The sequence below is a fragment of the Pelodiscus sinensis genome, chromosome 27 (assembly GCF_049634645.1).
Source record: "Pelodiscus sinensis isolate JC-2024 chromosome 27, ASM4963464v1, whole genome shotgun sequence".
NCBI lineage: Eukaryota > Metazoa > Chordata > Testudines > Trionychidae > Pelodiscus > Pelodiscus sinensis.
Genome location: NC_134737.1, coordinates 15721703 through 15739525, shown reverse-complemented (window position 1 = coordinate 15739525; position 17823 = coordinate 15721703). Strand labels below are relative to the sequence as shown.

Sequence of the window (17823 nt, the reverse complement as noted above, 5' to 3'; positions counted from 1 at the left end):
TGCCGACATTCAGCTGTTCGGCACAGCATGGCGGCCATTTTTATTTAAATTAAGCAGTGATTATTTAAATCGCCGCTTCATTTCCCTTTGCTGTCCTGCCTAATCTACATGGCTCCATCGACGGAGCGATGTAGTTTAGACACACCCTGAGTCACCAAATGAAATGAATAAGCTGCAGGTTTAAAACAAACACAAGGACGTTTTTCTTCAGTCAGCGCACAGTCAACCTGTGGAACTCCTCGCCAGAGGATGTGGTGAAGACTAGGACTTGAACAGGGTTAAAAAGAGCTAGATAGATTCATGGAGGTGAGGTCCATCAATGACTATTAGCCAGGATGGGTAAGAATTGTGTCCCTACCCTCTGTCTGGAAATGTGTGAAAGGAGAGCTATCACATGAGGGTTACCTGTTGTGATCCCTCCCTCTGGGGCATCTGGCATTGGCCACTGTTGGCAGACAGGATACTGGGCTGGATGGACCTTTGGTCTGACCCCGTCTGGCTGCTCTTCTGTTCATATTGAAACCAGCAGGCCAGAAAAGCACAGAGCAGGTCTGGCCACTGGGGAAGGCAAAGGGAGCTGCATACCGAGGGGGCTATTCTGAGTAAGGCGTTTCTCGCCTCGCACTCATCCCTACCACGCTGGGACCCTGAGCCGCCTCTTCTGGCAGAGTCTGCTCTGTGATGGATAGTGCTTGGGGCCACTTCCCCGTCTGCCGCCCCAGAGCCTTGTCTGTGCGTTATCAGGGTGCTCCGAGCCCTGAGGGCCCCTGTTTGGTGCTTTGCGCCCACATTGGCCTCCCAGGGCCCGCCTGCCGCAAGCGGCGCCTTTCCCTTCCCCAGCTCTGGAACCCAGGTGCCGGAACTCCGCTTTCAGCAGAGAGTGTCACACCCTTCGGTGACATGGGGGGGGGGGTCTGGCCAGATGTGCCTGGCTGTGCTTGTCACACTGGGTTCCCTCCTCCTTGTCCCCAGCCAGGCTGGGGAGCACTGGCCAGAGGTTATAGCCCCAGGCGCGTATGTTCTCAGGGAGCCTGGTCCAAGCTAACCTCCCTCTCTCTGTTTCCTGGCAGGATGGGGGCGTTCACGTTACATTCCAGAACGGGGAAGCCCACACCATCCGTCTCCAATGGGTGAGTCACAGCTTCCCAGAGATCTGCACTGGCAGCGCGTGTGGTCTCTTGGCTAGAGACCGGCCGTTTCCTGCGCGCTCAGCCTGACACCTGTGGCCAGCCCTGAGCAGGGAGCCATGCAGTGCCAAGCAGACCTGCGCTAGCCCAGTGTGAGAATGCCCCGTCCAGCGGCTGGCTCCGTTGCTGCTCCAGGGTGCCAGGCCAGGTCATTTCACGGAAGCAGGCCCAGCTCCTGCACAATCAGCCTCACTGATGTCCTGAGTTCAAATCTCCCAGTTAACTCAGTGGGGCCTGTTATTAACAGCACCACGAGAGGCCGGACTTCCGTCCGCAATGATGGGCCGAGTCCTGCAGTGCCTGGCCCCAGTTCTGGTCTTTTCTGGACGGGGCTCTAGTCATGCCGGCACCCGAAGCCAGCCGAAGTGCGACGGGTCTCTTTTCAGAAGGGATGTGAAAGGCAGCGGGACTTGTGCTCCTAAGGCACTTCCGTGTCTCTGGCCATAGAACCACAGACGATGAGGGTGGGAGGAGGCCTCCGGAGGTCAGCTAGTCCCCTCCACCGCCCCCATCTCCTCTCATAGTCGGATGCTTGCATCTCCCCAATGGCCAGGCGCCTTTGCTCCCTGACAGCTGCCGTAGGAAGGCCGGATTCGTTTGCTGTGCCCCCACCCCATGCAGCAGCAGAAATAGGGTCGAATGGGCAAGTCCAGCTGACCCCCAACTCGGTGCTCCAGGGACAGCCTCCCCACAGGGTCCTCTTTGGTCCCACACCAGGGGGTCAGCCTGACCAGAAATTGAGCCACGCTCCCTAGTCCTGACCACGCCTGATGCTCAGGGTTTGCCAGGTCCTTTGGCTTGGACTCTGCTAGCACTGACGGGGTCTGTCTGTTCGAACCTGCCCTGTGATGCTGGCTGAGGGGCGTCAGGCCGCCTGGGTTCTGTTCCCTGCCATATGCATGGTGACCCTCCCTTCACTGCCTGCGTTTCTGGGTCCGGGACGAGAAGAGACCCACGTCCCCGAGGAGCTCTGTGGCTAGATCAATGAGGTGAGGTGGAGCAGGGCGCTGCCGAGGGCGGGGGCGGCAGACGCAGGGGCAGGAAGCTGTCACGTCTTGTGCCCAGCGCGGTCAGTGCAGCCGCTGCCCGCCACACGGCTCTGGAGCAGAAGGGCTGAACTGGGGCCAGGGCTGCCCCTTGGAAGGGGCCCCGCTCTCCTCTGCTGTGGAGGGGCTGTGCTGGATTTGATTTTGACAAATAAGGAGCAACCTGCTGGAAGCTGAAGGCAGCTGGGAGAAAGTGACTGTGAAATGGTCGAGTTCTTGAGCCTGAAGGATGGAGGGAGGGAATGTTTGAAGGGAAAACAACACAATAAGGATAATGGATTTAAAGGCAGCCAGCTCAGGGAGTTGGTAGATTAAGATCCCATGGGAAAAACACCGTCTAAGGGGAAAAACAGTTCCAGACAGTTGGCCCTTTTTGAGACATTATTAAGGGCACAAAAGCAAACTATCCAGCTGCATCGGAAAGACAGGACGTATGGCAAGAGGCCACCCTGTGTTAACCAGGCCATCTTCATTGATCTGAAATGCCAAAACTGAACAAAAACAAACAAGAAAGAGAGAGAGCTACACTAGGTAGAAACTAGGGCAGATTACAGAGGATGGATGTAAACAAATAACACAAATATGTAGAGACAAAATTAGAAAGTCCAAGGCACAAAATGAGATTTAACTAGTTAGAGCCTTTGATCAGGGTCCCGCAGAATTGCTCTCTTCTGCCAGTATCAAAAGGGACCCATGCAAAGTTAAGGCAGGCCAGGATGGTGGCACTGGAGTTGTGTTCTCAAAGGCACGGTCCTCAACGGCTACTTCATCTGAGCATCTTCCAGGAAACGCCCACCTGGAAATCAAAGCTCTGGCATTTGGGGCAGAGAACTCCTGGCAATTCAGAGTGGCACTGTCTAGAAAGAGCCCGGTATTCCCGTCAGGTGCACACTGACGGTAAGAACCTTGAACAGCTGCATAGGGCCGTGGCCATCAGCCAATGTCTGTGGACCTTATTGTTTGCACAGTTTCATTTCATAATCTCTTATCACCCATCCCCCCCTTGGCCCACCTTGGGAGTGGCCAGACAGCTGTCCCAGGGTTGGGGTAGCAGAGTTAAGGCAGGCTCACATCTGCCCTGATTGCACCACTCCCAAAAGCAGCTGGCAAGTACAACAGTGGCTCCATGTGCTGCCCTTCATCTACTGGCCCCAACCCCACAGCTTCCACTGACCCCAGTTCTCCATTATTGATCCCTGGGAGCTGCAGGAGCGGTGTCTGCAGCCAAGCACGGCATGTGGAGACCCCCTGCTCTGCCACTCTCAGGGGCTGCAGGGACATGCCAGCCACTTCCAGGAGCACAATTGCCGCAGGGATAGTTACTCTAGGCATGACATTTGAGAACTCGCTGCTCCCAGAATTCCATGGAAGCAGAAGAGAGAAGTGACAATGATGAAATGCACAGACCAGTCACACACTAAAAATAACCCACTTTGCAAGCAGTAAAGTAACAACCCCCCATGTACATGTTGGGCCAGGAGGTGAGGGGGAAGGACAGTGTGTTTGTGAGAGTGACAGATTTGCACTGCCAAGCCCCCTCCATCCCCTTCTCTCTGAGGAGATAGGGTACAGGAGTGGGGGGAGGAGGGACACCCTGATATCAGTGAGCGCCCCCTCTTCTCCCTCCCACAGCCTGCACCCCACACCCCGGGGGGCAGCTCCGAGGCAGAGGGCAGGAGCAGCTTGACAGTGGGTGAAGAGGCAACTGAAGTGCCAGCACTTGAGAGCTTCCTGGCCAAACCAGTCAGGATCCCCTGCTAGAAGCTCCAAGATCTACTGGTAGACCCCAGTGTACTGGTTGGTGAGCACCGCTGACCATCCCTGACTGATGTCTGTCCAACCTGCTCTTAAATATCTCTAGAGATGGAGATCCAACAACCTCCCCAGGCAATTTATTCCAGTGTTTCACCACCCTGCCAGGTAGGAAGTTTTTCCTAATGTCCAACCTCAACCTCCCTTGCTGCAGTTTAAGCCCCTTGCTGCTTCTTCTATCCACAGAGGCCAAGGAGAACAGTTTTTCACCCTCCTCCTTGTGACACCCTTTGAGATACCTGAAGACCACTATCATGTCCCCTCTCAGTCTTCTCCTTTCCAAACTTCTCCCAGTTCTTTCAGCCTTCCTTCATAGGTCATGCTCTCTAGACCTTTAATCATTCTTGAGAGCACTCATGAGAAGTGGGTGCTCGTGCCATTGCAGGATTCCAACCCTGGTTCTGCCCAAAGCTCTTCTCTGGACCCTTTCCAATTTCTCCACATCTTTCCTGAAATGTGGTGCCCAGAACTGGACACAGTACTCCAACTGAGGCCTCATCAGCTCACACTCATCCAAATGACAAACCTGAAAACCTTGTACATTCTCATACCTCACACCTTTGTGGATGTAGCTCCCCACCAAGATCTGACCCCCCTCAAAAGATCAGTCTTGATTTATTAGATCCCACCAGAGAAGCAGGAAGCCATAAGTAAAGAACCTATGGTATCTGAGGCAGGGTAAAGGGGGGTATGTGTAAAGGGGGGTATGTGTCAGTGTCCTGCTAAGATTTTCCAACCATGAGCAAAGTGAGTTTTGGCTTGTGCACCAATATTAGGTGATGTGCGCTGTTCGGATGTGCACCATTGTGACAGTATGGGCAGGCTGCGCCCAGAACCTAGCCAGGCTAAGTGCGGGTACCATGATGGGCCCTGCTGTTCTGTTTGAAGATTGAGCCCTTGGGGGCTGCTAAAAGGACACCATCTGAGGGTACAGAAATGGGCCCCACCTGATCTGTTCAAGAAGGCAGGACCTGGATGTGGAAGCCATGGTGCTGTGATCCCATACCAGGGCTGTGAGCACAAGCCAGAGACTGTATGCCCTGGAAGGAAGCACAGTGTGCACGATTCAGCCAGAGCCGTGGTCACCAACCAGTAGATCATGAGCTACCAGTAGATGTCAGGGGCTCTAAGAGTAGCTCTTGAGCCCTCTCTGAACTGTGCGCCTGCACAGGTGAGTAGCTGCGAGGAATGGTGGGAGCTGGGAGGTTGGGAGGACTTAGTTCGAGTTAATGTTTGACTGCCGCGTGTAGCCGCGGGCAGTTAGTTCAGACTAAGGGGATTTAAAAATGGCGCCCGGACGGGAAGATGCAAATAAAGCCCGGGATATTTAAACTTCGAATGCTTACATTAGCCTCCCTAGTTCGAACTAGGGGGCTAGTGTAGACATACCCTCTATGATTAGCCAATTAGCCGTCATAAGACGGGATTTTCAGGTCTCTCCTCCACATCGGTCTTCTCTCCTGAGCCTCCGGTGCCTTGCTCCGTCTCTCTCTCTCCCCTCTTCTTACTGCCTCCCCCCTCTCTCTCTCAGCTCTCCTTTGCCTCCTGCCTCTCTCTCTGTCTCTCTCTTTCTCTTCTCCTCCCCCTCCTGCCTCTCTCTCTGTCTCTCTCTTTCTCTTCTCCTCCCCCTCCTGCCTCTCTCTCTGTCTCTCTCTTTCTCTTCTCCTCCCCCTCCTGCCTCTCTCTCTGTCTCTCTCTTTCTCTTCTCCTCCCCCTCCTGCCTCTCTCTCTGCCTCTCTCTTTCTCTTCTCCTCCCCCTCATGCCTCTCACTCGGGGGACCGCAGAGCCCAAACGGCCATTTGGGCACCGCACTCCCCGTGCTGCATGGGGAGTGCGGAGCCCAAACGGTCGCTTGCGCCACTTGCTCCCACACGGCAGCCTGGCTGAGCGGCGCAGAAGTCAGCCGAGAGCCACGGCAGGAGGTGAAGGGGAGCACTCGCCATGCAGCACGGGCCGCCCAGAGGGACCAGCCAGCATTTCAGCATCACAGGCTCACAGACATTGGGCTCCTATATATATGATCATTAGCCAATTAGCCCTTCATAAGACGGGATTTTCAGGTCTCTCTTCCACATTGGTCTTCTCTCCTGAGCCTCCGGTCTCTTGCTCCGTCTCTCTCTCACTCTCCTCCTCCTCCTGCCTCCCCCCCCTCTCTCTCAGCTGTCCTCCGCCTTCTGCCTCTCTCTCCGTCTCTCTTTTTCTCTTCTCCCCCTCCTGCCTCTCACTCTCTCTCCGCTCTCCTCTGTCTCCGTTGGGGATGGATGCTCGTCCAGGCCCCGCCCCCTGAGCATGTACATCACCGCCCCATCCCCCTTCGCCTCCCACCGTGGCGCCCCGCTGACTTCTGCGCCGCTCAGCCAGGCCGCTGCATGGGAGCAAGCAGCGCAAATGGCCTCTTTCTCGCTTCTCCTACTGCTTCGCCCTCTCTCTCTCTCGGCTCTCGTCCGCCTCCTGCCTCTCTCTCCGTCTCTCTCTTTCTCTTCTCCCCCTCCCACCTCTCACTCTGTGTTTCTCTTCTCCTCCTCCTGCTGCGTCTCTCTCACTCTCTCTCTCGCTGTCCTCCGCCTCCTGCATTCTCCTCCGCGTCCTCTGTGTCTGCTCCGCTTTCCTCCTTTTGAGTCCGGCGCCCTTTCCTGACGTCAGAGACGCACGCTCGTCCAGGCCCCACCCCCTGGCTGTTCCCTCTGGGTGGCGCTGTTGCCTCCCGCCGTGGCGCAAAAGTCAGCCGAGCGCCATGTCGAGAGGCAACAGCGCCGCCCAGGGGAACTGCCAGCGTTTCAGCGTTACGGAGTCACAGACATTGGGCTACTATATATATGATTCTATACAGCGCCTAACTTCTGACTTCTGCTCATTTCTATCAGCTTCCCTTTTCTTCCATGTGTTACATGCATTCCCTTTGCTTTCACTGCCTTTACTTCCCTTCCAAACCAGGCTTGGTTTAATAAAGTACAGCCTTTTTCCTCACTTGTGGCTGTAGGGGTATCTGGGAAGATGTGCTTAAATGATTCCCATTTATCTTTCACGTTTTTCTGATTGGCTTCATCTTCCCCGGTGATTTGGCTTGTAATTGTTTTAGCTTTGCAAAATTGGCCCATTAGCACACCAAGTGTCTCTATTACTGTGCTGGGTCTGTCTGCTTGCACATTATAAATGTGAGCCAGACGTGGTTACTTGTGCCTAAGCTAGCCCTGAGTTTTAGTTCTGTGAGCAGTCCCTCTTTTATCTGTTAGGACAAGGTCTAAGATAGAATCCCCTCATGGGCACTTTCTGAGTTAGGAAATTGTCCTCTATAATGTTTAGAAATTCCCAGGATGTTTCAGAACGGACAGCAGGAGACCTCCCGTCACAGATTAAAGTCCCCCACGATCACCCATTTCCCTACACAGATTACGTTTGTGTGTGAGGAGTTGGTCATCCTGTTCCCAATGTGCTTTGGGGGTAGCAGACACCAACTAATCTGCCATCTAGTGATTTATCTGTTAGGATGTTGACCATTAGTATTAGCAAATTATCAGTGCCTGGGAAATAGGGGTGTAATAGTGTAGTCAATTAACCAATAAGCAAAAGCGTATAGGTTACTGCTATAGACTACACGCATTTCCCCTCCCACCCACTTGCCAGTAATTTTTTAGCAGGCTGGCCAGCAGTCTGGATCAGTCCTGGCTTGAAACGGGTCCGGGACCTATCCCTGCTGCGTTTCTGCATTTAAAGTTTTAAAAGCTGGGCAGGCAGGCAGCCCGGCTCAGTTCTGACTTGCACCAGGGAGCTCAGATCCGCCCTAGACAGGGCTGCTGCCACCCCGCACTGCTTTCTCTTTCTCAGAGGCAACAGCACAGGGTGACAGGCAGCTGGTCCACAAGGGGAGCTGGTTTTAAAACTGGCTTCCCTCGAGGACCAGCTCCCACCTGGCACCCTGCACTGTTGCCTCTGATACAACGGCAGCAGCGCAGGGTGGCAGGGGGCTCCTCAGGAGTGAGGCCGGAGTGCACTGGCTGCCAGCCGAGCCCCCGGGGCTATAGAGAGTCGAGTAACCGATAAGCATTCTTGAGGTTACTTGACTATTCAATGAACCGATATTTAATATCCCTCGTGTAATGGGCTGGATCAGACTGTCACCAGTGTGCACTGATCACCACTTTTATCAGTGAAAGAGAGAGATGCACAGCTGTTGCTCTCCACCCCTCCCTGGTAACAATTATTTACTCTGCCTTTGATAATAAACAAAAGAGTTTTATTAAGTACAAACAGCAGGATGTAGGTGCTCACCAGTGAAAACAGACAGATCAACGCAAATTACAGATCTAAAATAAAGCAGAACATGCCAGTTAAGCCTAATAAGCCTAATCAGAGAAAGTGTTTCAAATCATCCTAGGTACGTTAGCGCTGATCTTTTCTCTGGCTTGGGTCTAACAGCTTTGTGTGTATTCTCTTAGGGTAGGTGGCAGTTTCAAAAGCTAGCTGAAGACAATCATTGATTGCTCCTGTGACGTAGTGGGGGTGCTGTTACAGTCACTGCTGTAGTGTGTGTGTGTGTGTGTGTGTGTGTGTGTGTGTGTGTGTGTGTGTGTGTACCTCAGTTTCCCCACCTGCAGCTCTCTCTGCATGAGGGGGGAGAGGCCAGGCATGACTCACAGTGGAAGTATGTGAGTATCTCACTTCCTGGGGACCAAGTGACAAGAGATTCACTGTGGGTCTGGGAGCAGAACAGTGCAGGAGGCGGAGCTGCCTGGGGAGCTGAGGGAAGGTGAGTTAGTCTTGGCTGGGCTAGGACGAGTGAGGAAAGGGGTGATGCCCCCCCCAGAGGAATAAGGCTTCCTGCTCTGGCTCCAGTGTTAACATTGATCCTAAGCTAAGCTGTCTCTCTGGGAACCAATACACCTGCTCTACTTGCTAGGGATGGAGGTGCAGGGTCGGGGGCTCCCGAGACGCCATCACAGTTTCCCATCCCTTAAATCGATGGTCACCAACCAGGCGATCAGGATCGACTGGTAGATCTTGGAGACTCTGACAGGCGATCCTGACTGGTGTGGCCAAGAGGCTGTCAAACGCAGTACGGTGCCCCTCCCCCCACTGCTGTGCATCTCCTGCCCTTTGCCTTGGAACTGCCCCTCCCTGGGAGCCTCCTGCATGCAGTACAGAGCAGGGAAGGGAGAGGAGGGTGCTGATGTCAGGGTGCCCCGTCTCCCACCCTGTATTCTATCTCCACAGAACGGGGGGGGGGGGGCACAACAGGGCTTGGGATGCAGGGAGTTTGCTGGCTGCTTTTGGGAGTGGTGCAGGGCTACAGGGCGGCGGGGGGGGGGGGGAGGGGAGAGCCTGCCTTAGCCCCACTGCACCATCACCATCACCCAGGAACCGCTTGAGATAAGCAGTGACCAGCTGGAGCCAGCTCTGATCCCCTGCCCCAGTCATGAACCTCCTCCTGCACCCGAGCCTCTGCCCCAGGCCCCTGCCACTCCACGCTGCTGCCTCTCCTGCCCCTGTATCAGAGGCAGCAGTGCAGGGTGCCAGGTGGAAGCTGGTCCATGAGGGGAGCCAGTTTTAAAAACAGCTCCCCTCGTGGACCTGCTCAGAGCCCCTCCCACACTCCAAATCCTTAGCCGAAGACCAGAGCCTGTGCCCCAAGCCTCTGCCTCTGCTTGGGGAAAGGGAGGGGAAATGGGGGAGGAAGCAAGGGCAGGGACTTGGAGAAGGGGCACAGAGGAGACAGGGCAAGAGTGTTTGTGTGTGAGGTAGAGCCTGGATTGAACTCTAGTTCTAAAAGAGTTCTTGTGCTTAAAAGGTTGGAGACCACTGCCTTCATAGAATGTCCCCAGGGTGGGAAGTCTGTTCCATTCCCTCCATCCCCATGGAAAAATACCAAATTCAAGATGGATTCCAACACCAGGAAGCAGGGCCACAGGCCTTTGTAGGTCCAACCACAGTTTGGGCTTACAGGAGAATCAAAACCATTTACAGATCATTGTCTTGAGCACTGGGCCACTAAGTTCCTTAAGTACCACTAATGGCTTTCACTAGAACATCTAGAATTAATAAAACAGGTGTCCACTTACCATTTCTAACTTCATATATAAATATGATACATGCACACAGATAGATGATATGCATTGGACATGGGCTCTTGGATGATAGGTTACTTGCCCTGTTTTGCTTAAAGCATATTCAAGTTATGCATATTCATACTCAAAAACATATTTCCATAAAATATGGGGGTGTAGCATCACAAGGTAATGCCATTTTTCTTCCCCCGCCCCTTTTGCCCATTCCATCCGTCCTAACTAGGTTATAACCCTCGACCATAACCCATGCCAGTCATAGGAATTATCCCATCTGATTTCATTAACACTGAACTTGTGCTCCTCAATGAGTAGCCCCAGTTCCTCTGGTTTGTGATGCAGGCTCCCAGCACCAGTGTACAGGCAAGTCCTGAAGTTCCACTTCTCATGTCATAGCTTCATAGAACTGGAAGGGACCTCAAGAGGTCATAAGTCCAGTCCCCTGCCCTCACGGCAGGACCAAGCATTGTCTAGACCATCCCTGACAGATGTCTGTCCAGCGTCCTCTTAAATATCTCCAGAGATGGAGATTCCACAACCTTCCTGGGAAACTTATTCCCTGACAGGAAGTTTTTCCTAATGTCCAACCTAAACCTCCCTTGCTGCAGTTTAAGCCCATTGCTGCTTGTCCTATCTCAGACGCCAAGGAGAACTATTTTTCTCTCTCCTCCTTGTAACATTCTTTTAGATACTTGGAAACTTCTGTCATGTCCCCCCTCAGTCTTCTCCTTTCCAAATTAAATAAACCTTATTCTTTCAATCTTCCCTCATAGGTTGTGTTTTCTAGATCTTTAATCATTCTTGTTGCTCTTCTCTGGACCTTCTCCAATTTCTCCACATCTTTCTTGAATGTGGTGCCCAGAACACAATACTCTAGTTGAGGCCTAATCAGCACAGAGCAGAGCGGAAGAATGACTTCTTGTGTTGCTCACAACACTCCTGTAAATGCACCTCAGAATCATGTTTGGGTTTTTTTACAACAGTGTCACATTGTTGACTCATGTTTAACTTGTGGTCCACTCTGACCCCTACATCCCTTTCTGCGGGGCTCCTTCCCAGACGGTCGCTTCCCATTCTGTATGTGTGAGAACCGGATTGTTCCTTCCTAAGCGGAACGCTTTGCATTTGTCCTTATTAAACTGCATCCTATTGACCTCAGACCATTTCTCTAGTTTGTCCAGATCATTGTGAATTCTGACCCTACCCTCCAAAGCAGTTGCAGCTCCTCCCAGCTTGGGATCATCTGCGGATTTAATACTTGTCCTCTCTATGCCAGCATCTAAATCGGGTCCTTCCCAGTGCAAGTGAGTCACCTGTCAATCACCCCTGGCTCCATTGGCGCCATTGGGCCAATCCCAGCGGGGTCGGTCCACCAGACCTCCGTTGGATCAGGCCCCTCCGGTGTCCAGTGGCCCAGCTCTGCGGGAGCCCACGGAGCAGTGCTGAGTATGGTCAGTTAATGGGGCGCTTTGGAGGCCAGCCGTGAATGACCAGCCCCTAGATTAGGATGCTCATTAGAGCCTCTCAGAAATTCCTTCCAAGTAAGTCCCAGCTGCCAGCTCCTGCATTCGAACCATTCGCCAGCCCCTTCTAATGCCAGTTCTGGAAAATGCTCCTGGCCACATCCCCCTGAGTCTGACACTGGCTCCCTTTGGCCTTTGGCAGCCAGAGGGCCACCAAAAGTCACGCTCATTGCATCAGCAGCCTGCTTGACGCCATCCCCTCTGGCAGCGCCAGGAAAAGCTCCTGCAGTGGAACCCAGGGCACAGGCAGCAATGCACCAGCAGCCCCCAGAAGGGGACAGAGGAAGCGGAAGGCAGGGAGGCAAGAAGGGGTGATGGAGCAGGGGGAGCAGGTGCCACATGCAGGTGATGGAGCCTGGAAGCCTATGGCTGGGGCAGTGAAGCCAAGAGGTGGTGGTGAGGGGGAGGAAAGCTGGTAGAGTGGAGTGAGGGGCTCCGGGGACAGGGCCAGCCCAGGGCAGAAGAGGATCCGGGGTCTAGGGCCGGGGGCCTCTCAGCACAGGGCTGGCCCAGGACGGGGGTATCTTGGGCTGCTCAGAAGTCCTCTCTTTTCTCCTGCAGTGGGATTCCAGGGAAAAAATGTGGCACCATCATCCTGTCGGCCGAGGAGCTGGGCAACTGCCGGGTGAGTTGTGGTCACTGTGCTGCCAGCGGGACTCAGCCGGGCAGCTGCTGGGAGACTCAGAAAACACGGCAGTGCTGAGCCCAGAGCGGTGCTAGGGGCGCTGGGCTATGGGGGGGGGGCGTAGCAGGGGGGCTCTGCCCTCGCACGTAGTGCTGACCCCAGGGCGGTGCTAGGGACGCTGGGCTATGGGGGGGGGGCGTAGCAGGGGGGTTCTGCCCTCGCACGTAGTGCTGACCCCAGGGCGGTGCTAGGGACGCTGTGCTACGGGGGTAGGGAGGTAGCAGGGGGCTCTGCCCTCGCACGTAGTGCTGACCCCAGGGCGGTGCTAGGGACGCTGTGCTACGGGGGTAGGGAGGTGGCAGGGGGCTCTGCCCTCGCACGTAGTGCTGACCCCAGGGCGGTGCTAGGGACGCTGTGCTACGGGGGTAGGGAGGTGGCAGGGGGCTCTGCCCTCGCACGTAGTGCTGACCCCAGGGCGGTGCTAGGGACGCTGTGCTACGGGGGTAGGGAGGTAGCAGGGGGCTCTGCCCTCGCACGTAGTGCTGACCCCAGGGCGGTGCTAGGGACGCTGTGCTACGGGGGTAGGGAGGTAGCAGGGGGTTCTGCCCTCGCACGTAGTGCTGACCCCAGGGCGGTGCTAGGGACGCTGTGCTACGGGGGTAGGGAGGTAGCAGGGGGCTCTGCCCTCGCACGTAGTGCTGACCCCAGGGCGGTGCTAGGGACGCTGTGCTACGGGGGTAGGGAGGTAGCAGGGGGGCTCTGCCCTCGCACGTAGTGCTGACCCCAGGGCGGTGCTAGGGACGCTGTGCTACGGGGGTAGGGAGGTAGCAGGGGGCTCTGCCCTCGCACGTAGTGCTGACCCCAGGGCGGTGCTAGGGACGCTGTGCTACGGGGGTAGGGAGGTAGCAGGGGGGCTCTGCCCTCGCACGTAGTGCTGACCCCAGGGCGGTGCTAGGGAGGCTGTGCTACGGGGGTAGGGAGGTAGCAGGGGGCTCTGCCCTCGCACGTAGTGCTGACCCCAGGGCGGTGCTAGGGACGCTGTGCTACGGGGGTAGGGAGGTAGCAGGGGGCTCTGCCCTCGCACGTAGTGCTGACCCCAGGGCGGTGCTAGGGACGCTGTGCTACGGGGGTAGGGAGGTAGCAGGGGGCTCTGCCCTCACACGTAGTGCTGACCCCAGGGCGGTGCTAGGGACGCTGTGCTACGGGGGTAGGGAGGTGGCAGGGGGCTCTGCCCTCGCACGTAGTGCTGACCCCAGGGCGGTGCTAGGGACGCTGTGCTACGGGGGTAGGGAGGTAGCAGGGGGTTCTGCCCTCGCACGTAGTGCTGACCCCAGGGCGGTGCTAGGGACGCTGTGCTACGGGGGTAGGGAGGTAGCAGGGGGCTCTGCCCTCGCACGTAGTGCTGACCCCAGGGCGGTGCTAGGGACGCTGTGCTACGGGGGTAGGGAGGTAGCAGGGGGCTCTGCCCTCGCACGTAGTGCTGACCCCAGGGCGGTGCTAGGGACGCTGTGCTACGGGGGTAGGGAGGTAGCAGGGGGCTCTGCCCTCGCACGTAGTGCTGACCCCAGGGCGGTGCTAGGGACGCTGTGCTACGGGGGTAGGGAGGTAGCAGGGGGGCTCTGCCCTCGCACGTAGTGCTGACCCCAGGGCGGTGCTAGGGACGCTGTGCTACGGGGGTAGGGAGGTAGCAGGGGGCTCTGCCCTCGCACGTAGTGCTGACCCCAGGGCGGTGCTAGGGACGCTGTGCTACGGGGGTAGGGAGGTAGCAGGGGGGCTCTGCCCTCGCACGTAGTGCTGACCCCAGGGCGGTGCTAGGGACGCTGTGCTACGGGGGTAGGGAGGTAGCAGGGGGTTCTGCCCTCGCACGTAGTGCTGACCCCAGGGCGGTGCTAGGGACGCTGTGCTACGGGGGTAGGGAGGTAGCAGGGGGCTCTGCCCTCGCACGTAGTGCTGACCCCAGGGCGGTGCTAGGGACGCTGTGCTACGGGGGTAGGGAGGTAGCAGGGGGCTCTGCCCTCGCACGTAGTGCTGACCCCAGGGCGGTGCTAGGGACGCTGTGCTACGGGGGTAGGGAGGTAGCAGGGGGCTCTGCCCTCGCACGTAGTGCTGACCCCAGGGCGGTGCTAGGGACGCTGTGCTACGGGGGTAGGGAGGTAGCAGGGGGTTCTGCCCTCGCACGTAGTGCTGACCCCAGGGCGGTGCTAGGGACGCTGTGCTACGGGGGTAGGGAGGTAGCAGGGGGGCTCTGCCCTCGCACGTAGTGCTGACCCCAGGGCGGTGCTAGGGACGCTGTGCTACGGGGGTAGGGAGGTAGCAGGGGGGCTCTGCCCTCGCACGTAGTGCTGACCCCAGGGCGGTGCTAGGGACGCTGTGCTACGGGGGTAGGGAGGTAGCAGGGGGTTCTGCCCTCGCACGTAGTGCTGACCCCAGGGCGGTGCTAGGGACGCTGTGCTATGGGGGTAGGGAGGTAGCAGGGGGGCTCTGCCCTCGCACGTAGTGCTGACCCCAGGGCGGTGCTAGGGACGCTGTGCTACGGGGGTAGGGAGGTAGCAGGGGGGCTCTGCCCTCGCACGTAGTGCTGACCCCAGGGCGGTGCTAGGGACGCTGTGCTACGGGGGTAGGGTGGTAGCAGGGGGCTCTGCCCTCGCACGTAGTGCTGACCCCAGGGCGGTGCTAGGGACGCTGTGCTACGGGGGTAGGGAGGTAGCAGGGGGCTCTGCCCTCGCACGTAGTGCTGACCCTAGGGCGGTGCTAGGGACGCTGTGCTACGGGGGTAGGGAGGTAGCAGGGGGGCTCTGCCCTCGCACGTAGTGCTGACCCCAGGGCGGTGCTAGGGACGCTGTGCTACGGGGGTAGGGAGGTAGCAGGGGGCTCTGCCCTCGCACGTAGTGCTGACCCCAGGGCGGTGCTAGGGACGCTGTGCTATGGGGGTAGGGAGGTAGCAGGGGGGCTCTGCCCTCGCACGTAGTGCTGACCCCAGGGCGGTGCTAGGGACGCTGTGCTACGGGGGTAGGGAGGTAGCAGGGGGGCTCTGCCCTCGCACGTAGTGCTGACCCCAGGGCGGTGCTAGGGACGCTGTGCTACGGGGGTAGGGAGGTAGCAGGGGGCTCTGCCCTCGCACGTAGTGCTGACCCCAGGGCGGTGCTAGGGACGCTGTGCTATGGGGGTAGGGAGGTAGCAGGGGGCTCTGCCCTCGCACGTAGTGCTGACCCCAGGGCGGTGCTAGGGACGCTGTGCTACGGGGGTAGGGAGGTAGCAGGGGGGCTCTGCCCTCGCACGTAGTGCTGACCCCAGGGCGGTGCTAGGGACGCTGTGCTACGGGGGTAGGGAGGTAGCAGGGGGCTCTGCCCTCGCACGTAGTGCTGACCCCAGGGCGGTGCTAGGGACGCTGTGCTATGGGGGTAGGGAGGTAGCAGGGGGCTCTGCCCTCGCACGTAGTGCTGACCCCAGGGCGGTGCTAGGGACGCTGTGCTACGGGGGTAGGGAGGTAGCAGGGGGCTCTGCCCTCGCACGTAGTGCTGACCCCAGGGCGGTGCTAGGGACGCTGTGCTACGGGGGTAGGGAGGTAGCAGGGGGCTCTGCCCTCGCACGCAGTGCTGACCCCAGGGCGGTGCTAGGGACGCTGTGCTACGGGGTAGGGAGGTAGCAGGGGGGCTCTGCCCTCGCACGTAGTGCTGACCCCAGGGCAGTGCTAGGGACGCTGACTGCAGTAGCATTGTGGACGGTGAACCATGCTGGTCTGTCTCTTCTGGGGAATGTGGTGCTTGGTTGAGGTTGGTTTGCCCACCCCACAGGCCGATCTCAATGCCACTGTGTGGTCCAAGGGAGCAGGAAGACTCCCCGGTGGCTGCCCCCACTGCTGTCCCATGCTGTGCTGCCCTCTGGGCACCGGCCTGATCCCACTGTCCCCCTGCACGGATTGCCGAGGCCCTGGTCCATCCCCTGCTGCCATCTACTTGACCCTTAGTGGCTGCTTTCCACGCACACAGGCCGAGTTGCCCGCTCTGAGCCTCAGCTGGGCCCCAGCCGGTGACCCGTGCGTGGGCTCCGAGCCGGCTGGAAGCTCGGGGCAGAGGCTGCAGGGAGCACAGCCAGGCTGGGAACACTCATTGCAGGAGGAAGCCATGCTCTGTGTGAGGAGGGATAACGACTCCTGATTAATATTTCATCATGTAATCTCGGTGAGAAAGGGCCAGGAGTCGGCGGGGAGGGCGTGAGGAGCATGGTGCAGCCAGGGCATTTTCTTGTCTTGCTTTGTTCTTTTTCTAAACACTTGTGGCTGAACATAATGTGCTAAGAGACGGACAGAATGCAAGCAAGGGCCAGGCAAGTGTTCCCCCCTCTCCTCCCCGCACAGCCCTGCTGCTGCCCCTTAGTCCTGACCCCTCTATCCCAGCCCTGAGCTCCCCCAAGCTCTTCCGGTGCCCCTCAGTCCTTCCTGACCCCGGCTGTCCCAGCCCTGGGCTCCCCACATCCAGCTCTGCCAGTGCCCCTCAGTCCTGTCCCTGCTATCCCAGCCCTGGACCCCCCACATGCAGACCCGCTACTGCCCCTCAGTCCTGTCCCTGCTATCTCAGCTCTGGGCTTCCCCAAGCTTTGCCAGTGCCCCTCAGTTCTTCCTGACCCCTTGTGATGGATAGGAGGAGGCTGGCCAGCACCCAGTGACTAAGGGGTTAAACTCAGGTAGCTAGCAAGGTTGTTGGTAGGGAGCCAGGAAGAACCAATGGGGATAGAATGCTGAAATCTGAATTGTGCAAGATACCCTGCCTGCTTTCTTTGGGTGGGAGAGTTACACCAGGAGTTGGGAGACAGTGAATGAATTGAACCCAGGCTGGACTACCGTGCCTCCAAGGAATTTGGGGCACGGAAGTGGACTGAACCAAGAAGGGATCGTGAGTAAATAAAGGGGAAAGGGAATCTAGTGATGAGCAGGGTAATTTTTCTTTATTTTGTGGGTTGGTTTGAACTGCTCTTTGTGAATCTGTGCCTCCCTTCCCCCATTCACCATCTAAGAATTGTTCCCAGAGATTGTCTCTGTGCTTTCATTTGTTTTCCTTGGTTGCTCTGTACCATCTAGCTACCAAGTGTGCTTTATCAAGTATGTCTTTTGGTTTGTAATAAAAATCACTTTTTAAGGTGATGATTTGATTCTTGTGTCCTGGAAGGGGACAGCAGGTCTGTCTGTATGCCTCAGCTAAGAAGTCAGCTGCAGTTTGGTTTTCTCTTCTCTTGTTCTTCAAGCTCTCTCGTGGTAAAAGAGCTTGGGGCACCCTTGGGGGAGAATTCAAGTGTTTCCTCCCTGGTTTTAAGGTAAATCACTTGATGGTCAAAAGCTTTAGAAAGGTAGCCAACTTAGTCTGTCACAGGAAAAACTTAAAAACCAACAGTTGGTCTGGTAGCACCTTAAAGACTAACAAAACATGTAGATGGGATCATGAGCTTTGGTGGGCACAGCCCACTTCTTCAGATGACGGGAGTATTAGAAGTCCAGATCCAAGAATAAATAAGGGGTGGAGGAAAGGGGAGGAACTCAGCTACCCCCCAAAGTAAGTAAATCTGGGTACGTCTAC

General features: G+C 56.9%; 1 protein-coding gene across 2 annotated transcripts in view; it reads left to right on the top strand.

The window, feature by feature from the left end:
• Nucleotides 1-17823, top strand: part of CPNE5 (copine 5) — a 173078-nt gene that overhangs the window by 71881 nt on the left and 83374 nt on the right. For both annotated transcript variants that reach the window (XM_075910080.1, XM_075910081.1), the window contains exons 7-8: nucleotides 1071-1130; nucleotides 12190-12253. In XM_075910080.1, coding sequence (XP_075766195.1) covers nucleotides 1071-1130; nucleotides 12190-12253 — 124 coding nt within the window. The remainder of the gene's footprint in view (nucleotides 1-1070; nucleotides 1131-12189; nucleotides 12254-17823) is intronic.